The sequence below is a fragment of the Sminthopsis crassicaudata genome, chromosome 3, assembly GCF_048593235.1.
Source record: "Sminthopsis crassicaudata isolate SCR6 chromosome 3, ASM4859323v1, whole genome shotgun sequence".
NCBI classification, from domain to species: Eukaryota; Metazoa; Chordata; class Mammalia; order Dasyuromorphia; family Dasyuridae; genus Sminthopsis; species Sminthopsis crassicaudata.
Genome location: NC_133619.1, coordinates 86,702,514 through 86,719,291, shown reverse-complemented (window position 1 = coordinate 86,719,291; position 16,778 = coordinate 86,702,514). Strand labels below are relative to the sequence as shown.

The following is a 16,778-nucleotide window of genomic DNA, read 5'->3' as shown; positions in this document are numbered from 1 at the left end:
CAGAAACTGTAACATTATTGTTCATTATTGTGACAAGACAATATGAAGGTATTTTTTTCTATTTTTTCAAAAACTCAGTAATGTAATTTTAAATATTAAGCTACTATGTTTTTCTTCCTTTTTATTATAATATTTTATGATTTTTTCACCATCATGATTATACAAGATGTTCCAAAAATGATGCTGTGTTGTTATTGCTAACTTTTCATAACCCCATTTGGGGTTTTCTTGGCACAGATACTGGAGTGGTTAGCCATTTCCTTCTCTTGATCATTTTACAGATGAGAAAACTGAGGCAAATGGGATTAAGTGACTTGCCTAGGGTCACACAGCTAGTTCATGTCTAAGGTCATTTTTGAACTCAGGCCCTCCTGATTTGAAGGCCAGCACTCTGTCTACTGCACCAGTAGTTGGTCTACTCCAAAAGTTTTAGAACATTTTTAAGTTATTAAAACTTGGGACTGCACTAAGACTTTTGAGGTTGTGTGTGTATTTGTATGTACACACATATAGGTGTAAGTACATAAATGCATATACATATACATATATGTAAATATATTTATATCTACACAAAGAGATATGCATATACAATTTTACATGCGTGTATACATATGTGCACAATATTTACATATCATACATAGGGTATCCCCCAAATCTTGATGGTTGTATATATGTATGTATTTGTGTATATTTAAATATAGATAAGCATATGAATTACACACATATAACCATTCCGGTCACTTTGCCAAGAAAACTCCAAGGACAGCAATGGTGGTCAATGGTCAATGGGTCCAGAAGAGTCAGATACAGCTGAAAAACAACAATGTATATGCACAGCAGCACATATCAATGCCAATAAAAGAAGCAGTTCGTTGTCTGCCTTTCCTTTCTGACCAAAAAAAAAAAAAAAAAAAGAATAGTCGTTTGGGCTTTTCTTTGTCTTTGATGGTGGGACACCATTTACTTTTGGGTTTCTTCTTTTACACATCTTTATCCCACCTGTATATATGTTGATCCTTCAAGATGGAAAACCACATTTTAAAATTGGGAAGGATACCTTCACATATGTTGAAATGAACATAAATGTATCACACTAACATGTGAAAACATGGTTGTTCAGATGCTTCCTTTTATTATGAGGAGAAATCATTTCTGTCAATCTGACATCAATACCGTATCATTTCTCCATAATGAAAGGATGTGGGGAGTGTTTTTATTAAGATAGAAAAGGCTCTTGATGAATTGAGAATCAGGAAAATCTGGGTTCTAGTTATGAATCTGACACTTAATATTTATGTGACTTTCTATAAGTCACAACTTAACTCACATTTTCCTCATTCTAAAAATAAGGTGGAATAGAAAATTCCAAGTTTTTTTTTTTTATTTCACTAAGAATCAGCTTTTTCAATTTTCAAATGAAGACATTAGTCTCTATGAGTTCCCTTCCAGATCATAAAGCCTCTGGACCCAATTTTGTGGGTCCATAGTGCATAGAACACTGGGCCTGGGGTCAGGAAGATTCATATTCAAGAGTTCGAATCCATATTTGGGCACTTAAGTAGGAGTGTAACGCTGACTGAGTTTTTAAGTTACAACCAATTCATTATCAGAGGCCTATTCTTCAGCTTTGCAAAGGTTTGAAAAACTGATAACTGAAAGCCCAATATGTGTCATACCAGGAGGGGGGGTTGGAATTTAGACTGGAGAAAAATCATACTGAGGACCCGAGACAAGGCTAATTTTAAGTTCAAGGTGAATTAAAGGACATAATTTATCCCATATAAGATTAATATTCAAAATCTCACAGGCAAATAAAACAGCAATTTGGGCCTTGATCAAGATCAGGTCCTGATGGCATCATTTCATTGTCCTAACAGTCATAACATTTATCCTTTCCTCCAGAAAAAGCTGATTCTGGATAAGCTGGCAAAAGATTTTAATATATCAAAATAGTAAATAGGGAAAGGATGTAGTTTATTTAAATTGTTATATTTATTTAAATTAATTGAGACTTCATACTAAAGTGGATTTTGTGTCAAAACACCTAGGCTAAACCCTGATTTTCTCATTTACTGGCTGTGTGACACTGGGCAAGTCATTGAAAGACCATGGGACTCAGTATACCTGTTCAATTGCATTGGATTTTTCAATTGCTAACATTGATGTCCTAATGTCAGGATGTTTGTAAACCAAAATACCAGTTAGTATCTGAATCTAGTTCTATGTTAAATATGGTAAATAAAGAAAATAATAAAAAAGAAAGAAAAACATTTTTAAAAATGACTATAAGGCAACAATATAATGGAATCAAGAATGTTTCCAGGTGCAAGTATGCTGGAATCTGAGAGCTGCTTGGCACTTGGGAAACAAGCTAGGAAATTGCAAGGATGGAAATGTCTTACAGAAGACACCTACCAGAATTACTGATGAAATCCTTCAGGTGCACACCTGACATGTGAGTGCCAAGGCAATTTTGGGAAGCCAAAACAGAATGCCAGAATCTATCACAGTAAGTATTTGTAGATATTAACCAAAAAAAGCCAATGTGATCTATCCCAAGAATGATCTGCTCTGGCAGAACAGGTTCACTGGGCACCAACTTCTGATGTGAATGACAAGAGCAAAAATCTATTTGTCTCAATCAGTAATATTTTAAATACAGGCTTTTAGCTTAATGGCCTGTTAAAGGACCTTGCTTCAAATTGTCAATACAGATCTATGACAAAATCTTCAGAAAGTACAGAAACTTTACTTCAAATTTTTTTCTCCAAATATTTCTTCATAAGACCTTTTATTAGAACTACTGGCAAGTAGAAAAAATGACTAATTTTTTAATTTCCTTTACCTAATATGGGTTTCTTGGGTAAAGAATAAAATGTATAAATGGAGATATGAGAGAATGAGTTGAAATCTGTCCTCAAACTCGTACTAGCTGTATGACCTTGGCCAAGTCACTTAACCCTGTTTGCCTCAGTTTTCTCATCTGTAAAGGAAATGGCAAACTACTTCAGTGTCTTTGCCAAGAAAATCCCAAACAGGATCATGAAAACTGAAAAATTAAAAAACAACTGAACAACAGCAGTAATTGCAGTTAAATTTGACAGGAAACATATCTAGTTTCCTCATCTACAAAAAAGGAGCTAGACTAGATCAAATTTAAAGATTTTTTTAAGGTAAAAAATTTATGAAGACAATTAAGAGTGAGAAAGGATCTTAGAAGATAATCTAATTCAGCTTCAGCTCTAACGAGGTTAGATAAGTCTTGCTAAATGCCATATAGTTTATAAGCAGCAGAAATGAGGTTACTATACTAGACCAGTTCATAATATAAGGCTTTGGCCTAAAATATCTTCTCCATAAACTATTATGTTGCAATAGAAGAACAATGAATTGAGAGACTTGGGTTCAATTTTAGATGCTATCTCTTAGCTACTTCTCTAGGTCTCAATTTTCTTCTGTGAAAATAAGGGGTTAATTAAATGATTGCTTATATGTCTCTCACTCCCTTTCTCCTCTTCTTCCAACCCTGGAATGAGGTATTCCTTTAGTATCACTATTGTAAATTAAGACAAAATAAACAAGCAAATAAACAAACAAAACCAACAACTAAAAATAAGAGATTATAAAAATATATTTAATTGTTCTGAATCATTTCAAGTACTTAATCTGAAATGAACCAAAACTCAAGGTACTGAAAAACCTCTTGGGAATGTTTGTTGAATAAATGCCAGTGATTTCTGGAAGCTCTTGGAAAATGGAAGTGGTACTCTAAGTCTGGAAACAGGTGATTGTTGTCCCGATTTTCCAAAATGGAAAGAAGGTAGACTTGTGGTAAAATTCTGGGTATATCAAAGGGATGGTTTGTAAACAATTAGAAAGCGAAAGTGTGATCACTCCTAGCCAGCACCAGTTTCATTGAGAACATGTAATGTTAAACTAATTTTTTGACTTTTGAAGGTTCCTAGGATATTAATCAGAAGAAGAATGCTTTTGATTATCTTATGTTTTGACAAAGTATTTTATAAAGTCTTTTTTTCTTGTGCTATATATCCTTGTGGGCAAGAGGGGAATGATATGGGTTGTATGACAGTACAAGAAGATTAAGACCAGACCCAAATTGTTCTAAATCAATGTCAGTTTAGAAGCAGATCTCTAATGAGATCTCCAAAGTTCTGTCTTTGGCCCTATATTGTTCAACATTTTTGACAATGACTTGGATAAAAACTTAGATGAGTGCTTATTAAATTGCAAATGATGCAAAGTGGAGAGGGAGACATGCTACTGATGTTGGGATCTATGTTGTAAATAATTAAATAGGATATGCACAAGATGGAAAATCCTTCCTACTGGGCCCAAGCTTGCTTGGAAATTCTGTTCTGGTTCTGTGCCAGAAAAACAAAAGTGCTCAGTAAGTAATTTTTGAAGAAAAGAATAGTTTTTACAGACAGACTCATATGAAAGGAAAAAAGGCTGACAAAATCACAAAATAAATAAATAAGTATAGGTTTGTATATTCTATGAACAAAAGAATGAATGAAGGGAATATTTTACTTTTGCTTTTATAGACCTAGTATCTAGCAGACATTAAGTGTTTAATAAACACATGTTAATTAATTAAGTGATGGTTATACATTCAAAACAATAAGAACCTTGAGAACAGACAACTTACCTTTAGAAAAGTAGAAACACCAGTCCAGGGTTTTGTACCACGGACCTCTTTGGCAATCTGGTGAAACCTCTTTAGAATAATGCATTATATATGCATTACAAAGGAAATATACTGAAATATACTTATCAAAATTTTTAAAATGAGCTCTTGGGTTCCTTTTTAAGAACACCAGCCCTTAGAGAAACCTATTGTATAATAAATTAGGTATAATGGTCTAAAGAGCAGGACAACATGCATAATACAAGATATTCTATGACATTACAATGTTCCATCTCCCATTGGTCTTCTTGGAACTGCTGTTTACAGATATAAAATTAAAACTCTAACTGCCTCTTTGCAATCTGAATATGTGGGGCTCCAGGTTGGTTAGAAGTATTTTCAGTCCAACATTTAGGCATCAAAGCTAACAGCATGAATATTCATCTACCAACATAAGAGTTGAGCAATCTCAGGAAGTCACTGATGGACAGGAATCCTATCTCCTTTTATATGAAACATAAAGTATCCCATGCAAATGGCACTCAAGCAATCTAAATGACAAGTGGTAAACAAACTTGCGGTACCTACATTTGCATCCTCGTGGCTGTGGCCATTGGTCTCGGCTAATTCCTTGGCACTTTTCAACTGCAAAGTGTAAGGAGAAAGGACGACAAATAAACAAGCATTACTTGAGAGTATGCTACCCTGACGGTTAACTCTGATTTATCTGAGGCTGCATTTTATAAGGCTTCCAATGAGAAAAGCAGATGGGCTGCATAATTCTAATGAGCCTTTCTGAAACCAGTTTGAAACCAACATGCTCTGAAGGTTGATTAGTTGTTATATATACACACACACACATACAAGTCCTGGACATTATTGTTTTTAATAATAACATTACTAAGTGGTTTCAAAGTCATAAAGTAGAAAAAAATAGCTCTCAAGAATAATAAATGATTCCATTTATTATTCTTATTGCTATTAATTTAAACTCTGCAGTGTTTTCAAGTTGCCACTAGCTCAATGGTGTTGTACTAATCATTATTTTTGAATGATATATTTGTTTTGGGATATTTAAAATACCCCTGTTACTGTTCAGACCCTCCTTGAGACTATCTCAATACATACAATTGCTTCCTGGGGTAGAGCAGGAGGAGGAAGAACTGGGAAGATTTGGTCACTGATGCATTTAGAGAAAGGCAATTTTTCAGATGAGATTTTAAACAGTGAACACTTGGAAATGCCAGTCTTCCTCCTAGAAGGCTCACAAATAATCAGTTATCAAGAGTTTCCGGAAACCCTTTAATTGGCATTTCACCCTAGTCTGACTGAAAGCAGATATTTGGGTGGAGGAAACAAAGGAGGGGTAGACCATCCTTCCAGCTGTCTGCCTACATTTCCTTCTGCTTTATACAGGTCTGTCATCTTTTATGCCCAATATAAAAAAGCTTCATGGTGAGAGATAAATGCTCAAAGTGTAGATGGGGAAAAAAAAGAAAATGACAAGACTCTTGCATATATATATCACCATTGGGTAAGATCTAAAACATCTGCTATTTCTGGTTATTTATGTATTTTACCTACTCTAGTTTCCTTAAAGCTGACCCATAATCATAGCCTGAAAGTCCGACTGACTTGACTCTGAGCATGAGAAAGCTTTCAAAAATCAGGAAGGGAACTAGGGGCAGCTGGTTCCCAGACCAAAAAGCTTGTCTACTTTGCTTGAATGTCATATCCATGACTGAGCCACCTAGCTGCCCTTCTTCATGAGTTCAAATACAGCCTCAGGTAATAGCTGTGTGACCCTGCATAAGTCACCTAACCCTATTTACCTTGGCTTCCTCATCTGTAAAATGAGCTTGGGCAGGAAATGGCAAATCTGGGAGTGGTTTGAGTATCTCTGCCAAGAAAACCCAAAGGGAGTCAAGCAAAGTTGGACATGACTAAAAATGCCAGAACAACAAAACCCACCAATAGGGACACAAAGAAAGTTCTTCTGATAGCATGTCCAAAGTCTCTTCTGTGTGTGTGTGTGTGTGTGTGTGTGTGTGTGTGTGTGTGTGTGTGTATTTACGAGAGTGGAGAAGGAAAAATAAGGAATAATTTGAGTGATGGGGAGCTATCATTATTTAGAGGGAAATAAGACATAGGAGTCAATGTGTAAGCAACCATAATAGCTTGATAATCTGAGGGAGAAATTAAGAGCAAATTCTCTATGGGGGCCAGTGCTTGGGTCAGAGCCTGCTGCTGACCCAGTCTTTTCAGTCATTCTCCAACTCATGACCACAAGTTTAAATAGAAAAATCAATAAAATATCCCAAAATTCAGTACTGCCTATAAAGTTCCTTGAGGACAAGCATTATATCTTTTTCATGAAAGATCATTCCCTTCATTAATGTTATCTAAAATCATTCCTTGAGTCCGTAGTGTCTACAAAAGCAAGATGAAGGGACTACAGAAAGAACAGTGAGGCAGGAAATGAAGAAGCATTTATTGATGATAATGACAGTATCCAATACTCATTCATCAGGCCTTTAGGAAGCTATTTATGCACTCCATTAAAGACTATACAGAATTCATTTGCATATTCATCTCCAGTTCATATTTTCTCCTGCCCATATTTGATGAGGAAATATCCTCTTTTTTTTCCTTCCACATAAATACCTTTGAGAGGCTATTGTGGAACAAGTTTGAATGGGCACTTTAGCCTCCAGATTTTCAGTCTGCAGTTCAAGGGAATAACAGTACTCTCAAGTGCCACGGCTGTGGAAACTCCTGTAATGGCAGTCTCTAGGATTTACAGCTACTCAGAACGTTTTACTTCTCAAAACCTCAGTTTCTTCATATGTAATATGAATATATGGTCTGCCTTAAATTTTATAAGTAAAGATGAAGTCAATAATGGCCTTTGGACCTGAAGGTATATGGCCAGCATCTCATAGCACCCTATATACTAGGACTTTTTGTGCCTATGCGGACCATCACACTTGACCTCTCTACCAATTAGATTTATGCTTTCTTGATGTCTTTTGCTTGAAAATCACTACCCTCAATTTGAAGAATGGAATAATTCTTGAATTGCTTTTTGTTGTTGTTTTTAAAGAATTCTTTATCACTGAATGGAAGTTAAGCTAAAGATACCAATCTTGTTTGATATGGAATCTCAAATGTGTTATATAGGGACCAAACAAGTTATGTGAGGTTATTCAGAATTTTTTTCTAGGGACTAAGAAGCAATCTTTGACTTCTAATTCAGTGTTATAATCTGGAACAATCATGTCAATAAACCTATTTTATCAGAGGCTTGACCTTTGGAGGGGATTCCAGAATTAGGATAAGGAATCACTAAACTAAGGGACATTGAGAAGGATTTTTCAGAAGATTACCTATCCTGTTGGATGACTAAATATCTTTTTTTGAACATCTATATCAAGATATTTTTTGAAGAATCGTTTCCAACAATCTTCAATATAAGGATATTCTTCTAATCTAAACCATGCATGGAAAGACCAAAGCCAATTTCTCTTTGTTCTATTCTTCTAGAAATGGAAAACAGCTGGCCCACAGCCTCATCTACATAATGAATAACCTCTTATGTGCTTGAAGACCATTATCTACTTGTCCTCTGCCTTCTTCCCTCTAGTTATAATATCTTTTACATATGTATGTATGTGTATAACTAATTTCCGCAAACTTTCTCCATAAATACCTTATTTTCCATCACTATAATTATTTTTACAGTCCCAATCCAAGCTCTGCATTTACTGTCTAGGGGTACCCAGGGCATTATGCCCAACCCTGAGTATAATTTTTCTATATCTTCTTTTTTTGTTCTAATTAGTGTATCCCAAAATTTATTAATGTTCCCTGGGCTATTTCAAAACTCAGAATCTACCTTAATGATTGGAACTGGAACTTTCTAATCAAACTGAAGAATTTGTGTAACCTTTATCACCAGGAGGAAAATAAAAGTTTTTTTTTATTATTAGAGTAAATAAATTTTAGAGCTGTAAAAAAAAATGAAATAGTTAAAGAGAACAAAACATAGTATGAACACATAGTAGGTCTTTAATGTTTGCCAGATGCTTTTACTGATCATCTCTTTCTGTACAATTCAAAAGATGAGGCTAAAACTTTCAGATATGGTTTCCAGGTCTGTTTTATATTTTGATAGCTAGGGGTAAATGGGATTCATTTTATTTTTCAGTTCACTCTAATTCATTCTCTCATATAGATCCATAGCAATTATAATAAGATAAATAAGGCTTTTGTTTTAGTAAGTAACTCTCTTTCCCAGAAGTTTCCAATAGTTCGAAATAATGCTCTCAAAAATCTCCTTGAAAATTCAGAAGCACATATCAGCTTACTTGCTGTCTTGCTTGGGGACAAGGGAAGTAAAGGAAGGAAGGAGAAAAATTTGGAATTTTCCAAAAATGAATGTTGAAATCTTTACATGTAGTTGGAAAAATAAAATATTACTAAAAATTAAAAAAAAATTCAGAAGCACTTATTTCAAGAAAATGGTGGCTACAAAATTAATTGCATTGAATCAAGTCATTCTTTAAAATGTATATGAAATCACTAGGCTGAGATTTAGCTGGAAATACTTTCTCTTTATGAAATATCACAGATATTTCATATACACATACATATATAATATATGCATATGTTTACACAATGTTTGTATGTTGTCTCCTACCTCATTGTATTGTGAATTCTTTTAGGGCAGGGATTATTTTTGCTTTTCTTTGTATCCCTAGTATTTAGCCCAGTGCTTGACAGACACATAGTAGGTATTTAACAAATGCTTGTTGATTTTATTCCTTAGAACCAATAATTACAGTGGAAAAAATAATAATAACCCTAAATTTGATAAGATCCAAAAGATTGGGCTTGCTCTCTGCAATTTCTTTTAACCTAATTATCCATTAGGTCTCTGATAGGGAACAAAGATCAGTGCTGAAAATACATTTCATGAGCTTTCCCTGCCTTCCGACAGTTAAGTGCCCTCCTTCTCCAATACTGGAGATGGAGGGTTCAGGTTTCCCTGAGCTGCTGAGTGATCCATCTTCCCTGGCTGTAAGACAATACTTTCAAATCCACTTATCAATGTCAGGCCACACTTTAGTATCAAAGAAAGCCCGAATGGAATGATCAGATTTACTGACTTTATAGAAGAGGTTTGCTTCTCACTGTAGTTAGATAAGTCCCCTGATACCCAGGTGTTTTTTTTTTTTTAAGTCACCATGAATCAATCTTTTGTATACATGTGTCTGCAGAAAGACCATAGTCTACGCTAACCTCATTTTCCTCACAATTAGACTTAAAAGGAAACAATTGTCTATTTTGAAATTGGTTTGCTTTCCCAATATTTTTTAAACTTTATCACAATTCATTTGTCTTCTGGGAGAGAACCTTCACACATCACTGGTATGCGTTGCCTTTTGAGGTATTGAATTGAGGACAAAGGCAGCAGGCCCTGGGATTGCAAATTCCACCCAGCTAAGACAGGAGGGGGTTGACAAGGTATAGGCAAATTATACTGTAGATTAACTTCTGCCGATATTTGTACAAATGAAGCACAAGGGAGACATACAAATGTGTCTGAATTGACAGATAAATTAGAGTTGTCCCATTCATTTAATAGCTTACCTGCTCCTGTAGAACTTTCAATAATGCTTGTGTGTGACTTTGTTCTTCCTTTGCCTGCTCCAGTTCAGACTTTTTGTTTTTCAGCTCTTCTTGGATGGTCAATAATTGCTGTGAATATAAAAGGACATTTATGATTAGGGAGTTCAGAGGCCATGGATTTTTCAAATAGTCACAACATCAATTTAATCATTAGAGAATGATTTTCTATTTTTTGTATAATTTCCCCTCTACTGCAGAGGGCTACATTTCTTAATACAAGGCTAAGTTATTTGTTGTATTAAAGCACCGAACTCTGGGGCACTATATCTTCCACGGAGGAATTGTCATATCCTTTTGAACAAATTTTTATTTGTAGAAATATAATCTGTGATTTTAAAAAACCAAGGCAAATCTTAGCAGTCATAAATAATTTTAAAAGCACAGACCTTTAATATAATTAGTCACTGGCCCAAAGACATTCCATTCTCTGTAAGATTATATTCTATGAAGCTACCATACCAAGTTGCTGGAAATGGTAAAGATCCTTCTTCCAACTCTATTTTGATGGTGATGTCTTATATTAGATCAGCAGCACTGAAGTCCAAACAGCAATCAATAGATCAGCCAAGAAAACTGCTGATACAAGCCATCAGAACACTTAGCTTTGACCCATGTGGCTATTTTTAAGCAGGAACACTGGAAGTGTTTCTGGGACTGAGGGTGTTTGTAAACTCTGGGCGGCTTCTTCCCACCCTCTGAACTGTGATTCATGTACAGGCAGGCTAACTTCAGCTGCCTGAAGCCAAGGAGGGACCAGCGCTGTTTCATTGGAGATCCTTTCACTAGAAGCTCAGAGATTTTTGAACCCAGCTCCTTGGCCCCCCAATCAGTCTCCTTCCCACTATCCCCTGCTGACTCCCACTATTCATGAACTTTAAAATAAAATCTCTTGGAAAACAATGAGTTCTTTTGAAAACAATGGATGAGTGGTTCAAAAAGGACAAATTCTATTTCTTTTGTGATTATCCATCATCAACTCTGTATTGATAATAACATGAAAACATTCAAGCATTCCTGATTCAATTACTTAGCTGTTTTAAGAGCTAAGGAGGCTTCTTCAGTGCCTCATCAAGTCTGGCTGCACAGTCACATGTTGATCATGGATACTGAATTCTTGAGGCTGAAAAATCCAACCAGAGGGATTCAAAGAAATTTCCAAAAACTTATCAGATCCAAAAAAAAGTCATCCAGAAGAAATGCCATGTGTCGCATGTATGTGACTTTTTGAACACCCAGTTTGGCTCTGTTTAGGCATTTATGGCCCTGCATTTCTAGCCTGAGTAACAAAATTTCATTTCTTTTTAAAAAATTAATTTTATAATTTAATATTTTTGACAGTACATATGCATAAGTAATTTTTTTTTAACAGTATTATCCCTTGTACTCCCTTCTGTTCCGAATTTTTCCCCTCCTTCCCTCCACCCTCCCCTAGGTGGCAGGCATTCCCATACATATTAAATATGTTATAGTATATCCTAGGTACAATATATATGTGCAGAACCAAATTTTGTTGTTGTTGTTGTTGCTGCTGCAAAGGAAGGTAAAAATAATCTGGGGAGAAAAACAAAAAAATGCTAACAGTTTACTCTTATTTCCCATTGTTCCTTCTCTGGGTGTAGCTGGTTCTGTCCATCATTGATCAATTGGAATTGGATTAGATCTTCTCTATGTTGAAGATATCCACTTCCATCAGCATACATCCTCGTACAGTATCATTGTTGAAGTGTATAACGATCCCCTAGTTCTGCTTGTTTCACTCAGCTTCAGTTGATGTAAGTCTCTCCAAGCCTCTCTGTATTCCTCCTGCTGGTCATTTCTTACAGAACAATAATATTCCATAACCTTCATATACCATAATTTACCCAACCATTCTCCAACTGATGGACATCCATTCAACTTCCAGTTTCTAGCTACAACAAAAAGAGCTGCCACAAACATTTTGGCACATACAGGTCCCTTTCCCTTCTTTAGTATTTCCTTGGGATATAAGCCCAGTAGTAGCACTGCTGGATCCAAGGGTATGCACAGATAACTTTTTGGGCATAATTCCAGATTGCTCTCCAGAATGGTTGGATTCCTTCACAACTCCACCAACAATGTACCAGTGTCCCAGTCCTCCCACATCCCTTCCAACATTCATCATTTTTTGTTCCTGTAGCCAATCTGACAGGTATATAGTGGTATCTCAGAGTTGTCTTAATTTGCATTTCTCTGATCAGTAGTGATTTGGAACACTCTTTCATTAATTTCATCATCTGATAATTGTCTGTTCATATCCCTTGACCATTTATCAATTGGAAAATGGCTTGATTTCTTATTAAATTAGAGTCAAGTCTCTGTATATTTTGGAGATGAGGCCTTTATCAGAACCTTTAACTGTAAAAATGTTTTCCCAATCTGTTACTTCCCTTCCTTGATGGCATTAGTTTTGTTTGTACAAAAGCTTCTTAATTTGATGTAATCAAAATCTTCTATTTTGTGATCAATAATGATCTCTAGTTCTCCTTTGGACACAAATTCCTTCCTCCTCCACAAGTGTGAGAGGTAAACTATCCTCTGTTCCTCTAATTTATTTATGATCTTGTTCTATGCCTAGATCATGGACCAATTTTGATCTTATCTTGGTGTACGGTGTTAAGTGTGGGTCCATGCCTAGTTTCTGCCATACTAATTTCCAGTTTTCCCAGCAATTTTTGTCAAATAATGAATTCTTATCCCAAAAGTTGGGATACAAAATTTCATTTCTTTATGTGTAAGTAGCTTTAAGAATTTCTCACTCCAATTCACTCGCCACATCATAATCACAGATATCTCCATCAGCTCATATAGTCAGTCATATAACAATTTATATGACAACCCATTAAAGGACAGAATCTAGAGAGTTTAGTCTGACACTGAAACAGCTATATACAAATAATAAATGGCTAACCAATGGGGCAAGATACAAATTCTTTCTTTTTTTCATGTTTTTCAGAAACATTCCAAAGGAGTTTGAATATCTGGCTTAGCAAATACAAGGTAAGTTTTCAGTTCATTGGGTCCTTATAAAAATTAGGGTTCGCATCCCTGTCCAAAAATTAACTAAATAAAGGGTGAGAAAACTGTATCTTCAATTTTGGTATCCTTGAATCCAATGTGTAATTCACAATAGCTTCCAACAAATGGAAAACTTATCAAGAAAGAGAATTTTTTACATAATAATCTTATTCACAGTGCTTAGCACAAGGTCAGACACAAAGCCGGCTCTCAAAAATACTTATTGATTGACTGAATTCATAAAAATTTGATGGCCTGATTACTGTCTAGATGATTTATTATTTTTTTTATAAATTCCTTCTGTCCTTGTTAATGCACAAATACAAGAAGGATCAGTAATTGAATACAGCAGGAATCTGATTGCCACAGCATGGAGAATTCTAACCCTAAGTCGAAGAGAGTTGCCTAAAGATTACAGAGAAAATAAATGATTTATGCAGGATTATAAAGCTCGCATGAGTGTTATTTGAACCTAGGTCTTTCTGACTATAAGCCCAGAAGTCTATTAACTACACCAGATTGTCCCCACAAGGAATGGCTGAGTAAATTATAGTATACGAATATAATGGGATATTATTGTTCTATAAGAACATTTCAGCAGGATGATTTTAGAGAAGCCTGGAGAGACATGAACTGATGCTAAGTAAAGTGAGTAGAACCAAGAGAACATTGTACACAGCAACAAGAAGTGATGACCAACTGTGATGGACCTGGCTCTTTTTAGTGAGGTGATTCAGGCCAACTCCAGTAAATTTGAGAGGGAGAGAGCCATTTGCATCCAGAGAGAGGACTCTGGGGACAGAATGTGGATCACAATATAGCATTTTCACTTTTTTTGTTATTGTTTGCTTGCTTTTTTCTTTCTCATCCCCCCCTCCCCGCTTTGATATGATTTTTTTCTTGTGCAGTATGATAAATGTGGAGATATATATATATATATATATATATATATATATATATATATATATATATATATATGTATATGTGTGTGTGTGTGTGTGTGTGTGTGTGTGTGTGTGTGTGTGTGTGAATTGCACATTTAACATTTATTGGATTGCTTTCTCTAAAGGAGGGGGGAGGAGGAAGGGAGGGAGGAAAATTTAGAACACAAGGTTTTGCAAGGGTGAATGCTGAAAACTATCCCTGCATGCATTTTGGAAAAAAAAAAAAAAAAAAAAAAACTAGTATTAAAACAAACAAACAGATTGGCCCCACAATACAACGTGGGTTCAAAACCTATCACAAACATTTACTGGAATGACTTAAGGCAAATAGAGGGGACTGGGCTAGACGGCCTCTGAGAGACTTTCTAACTCTAAGTGGATGACCTTTATTTAACTTTAGGACCTCAGTCCCCAGAGTCAGTCGCTTTGACAGAAAATGGCTTTTCAGTTATGTATGGCATATGTAGGCTATGTCTAAATCAGCCCAGGCTTTCAACAGGATGAAGGTTTCAAATACCAGCCTGGAGTATCTGTGAACACATGCCAGTCCCAGTGCAATTTTTTCTGGCTGCTTCCTGGATCCTCTCATGAATCATCCTACGGTGAGCATCCTGTTTGTGAAGCTGGCCAGTGATGACTTGGGAATTTAGAAGGGCTTCATTCTCAAGGATCTCTCTGGTGGGTTCCCTCAAGGGTTACCTAAATGACTCATAATTACCCAGCAAAGCAAGGTTTACAAAGCATTTTCCCATGAAATGATTCTGTGAGGTGGGCAATGCAAATATCACTATCATTTTAGGGATCAGAATGGATCAGACTCAGAGAGGCCCATGGCCAATATAGCCCTTACTATTACATCATGTTTAATATCCTTTATCCATATCTATTAATTCAATGCTGTCATTGCCTGGATGGTGACTCAAGGAGGGATGGGATGACCTCAGTGTTGTTACAATGATGTCAGTGCTAGAAAGTGTATTTATGGCCAGTTCTCCAAAATGGTAAAGACTACAAGGTCTATTTGCAGGTCAAATGAATTAAGGGGCTCTAGGGAATTGCATGAATTTACTGAAATTGCACATACATGGGTGTAAATCTTGGCTTTTCCTATTACTCTGGAGAATTAATTCAAAGTCTAGAAAGGAAAGTAAAAATGCCATGCAGGAGCCACATAGATTTTGGCCACCATTATTTCTGTATACACAAGTACACTTGAATACTATTAAAGGAATATGGTTATTCCCATTTAAAATATTTTTGGTTCTTTCATTTGTGCTAAAATGAAGAAGTTGCTATTTTCTTTTTTAACCAAGAGGAAAGTATTTCTGAACAAGGTCATGGAAATACATCCGGTAAGTTAGTGTTTTGTCATCTCTTTCCTGTTCCCTACTCACAAAAGGAGCAATACTATTAATGATTTAAAAAATAGCTACCATCTGGAGTGTCTCTGTATTCAATATCATTAATGGCTGCTAATTTATTTCTAAAGCAAAATCTCATGAATCTAGTATTTGCCTATTCCAAATAGGGCTTGAGTCAAGCAGCTGCTATTTTCCCTTCAACTGGATAACCTGGGAAAACAGTGGGAAAATCTAAACCTAGTTAATTGAAAGTCACTGTCTTTGTTTCCTTGCATCTGAAATATATGAAGCTTTATACTTTGTGGGTTGTTGTTTGTTTTTTTATTTTTTTATTTTTATTTTTTTTCAGGGGGAAGTGGGGTTGAATTGTCAGGTATTAGAGTGCTCCAGATGACAAAAGTTCATGGTCAATGAGAGCAATGAGAACTTAGTTCGGATGACTGCCTTGCTATATTGGCTGACTGCAATGTGATTTCAATTTAACATTTGAGAATACAGCCTTAAACAGATGCAACATTACATTTTGGGTGGTTTCAAATGAGTGGGTACCAATTAGACAATTATCCATATGTCAATCAAGATATAAATGCTCTGGCGGTCAATAAACAGGTAAATAAAATAGTAGACCTGACATATCGTGATTTTTCCAGGCCATAGACTTAATGGGAGCATTCTGTAATGTTCTTTGGGGAGACAGAGTCAGATGGGTAATGGGCCTTTTTCTTTTATGAATGCAAAATGCATTGCATGTGCTATTTGAAAGCCTAGGACAATGAGGCTCTCTCTTTTTTTTTTTCTTTAAGTTTTTCCAGATGGGAAAAGTATAGACACACATAAAGGTTAAATAAGTCAACCCAGATAACCCTCCCAGGAACTGACCTTCTCCCTCCATCATCCAAATTTCCTGATTCTGCTTTTAGTCTGTGCCCTAGCAAGCAAACTGTCCTGTCAGTCTGAAATGGAAATCAGGGCACGCCAAGCTCAAGGTCCTCGGAGCAACATCATCTACCTGGGTATTCATCATTTTCAGTGACTAGCCAGGCTGCTTGAAGCCAGCTTTTCATGTATACATTGCGAGCCGTGTGGGCGATTTCACCT

General features: G+C 35.8%; 1 protein-coding gene across 3 annotated transcripts in view; it reads right to left on the bottom strand.

Annotated features, from left to right (window-relative positions):
- Window positions 1–16,778, bottom strand: part of ENOX1 (ecto-NOX disulfide-thiol exchanger 1) — a 366,224-nt gene that overhangs the window by 60,814 nt on the left and 288,632 nt on the right. For 2 of the 3 annotated variants that reach the window (XM_074299168.1, XM_074299167.1), the window contains 2 exons: window positions 10,301–10,408; window positions 5,237–5,293 (listed from right to left, as the gene is read on the bottom strand). In XM_074299168.1, coding sequence (XP_074155269.1) covers window positions 5,237–5,293; window positions 10,301–10,408 — 165 coding nt within the window. The remainder of the gene's footprint in view (window positions 1–5,236; window positions 5,294–10,300; window positions 10,409–16,778) is intronic. The other variant, XM_074299169.1, reaches the window with a different exon arrangement.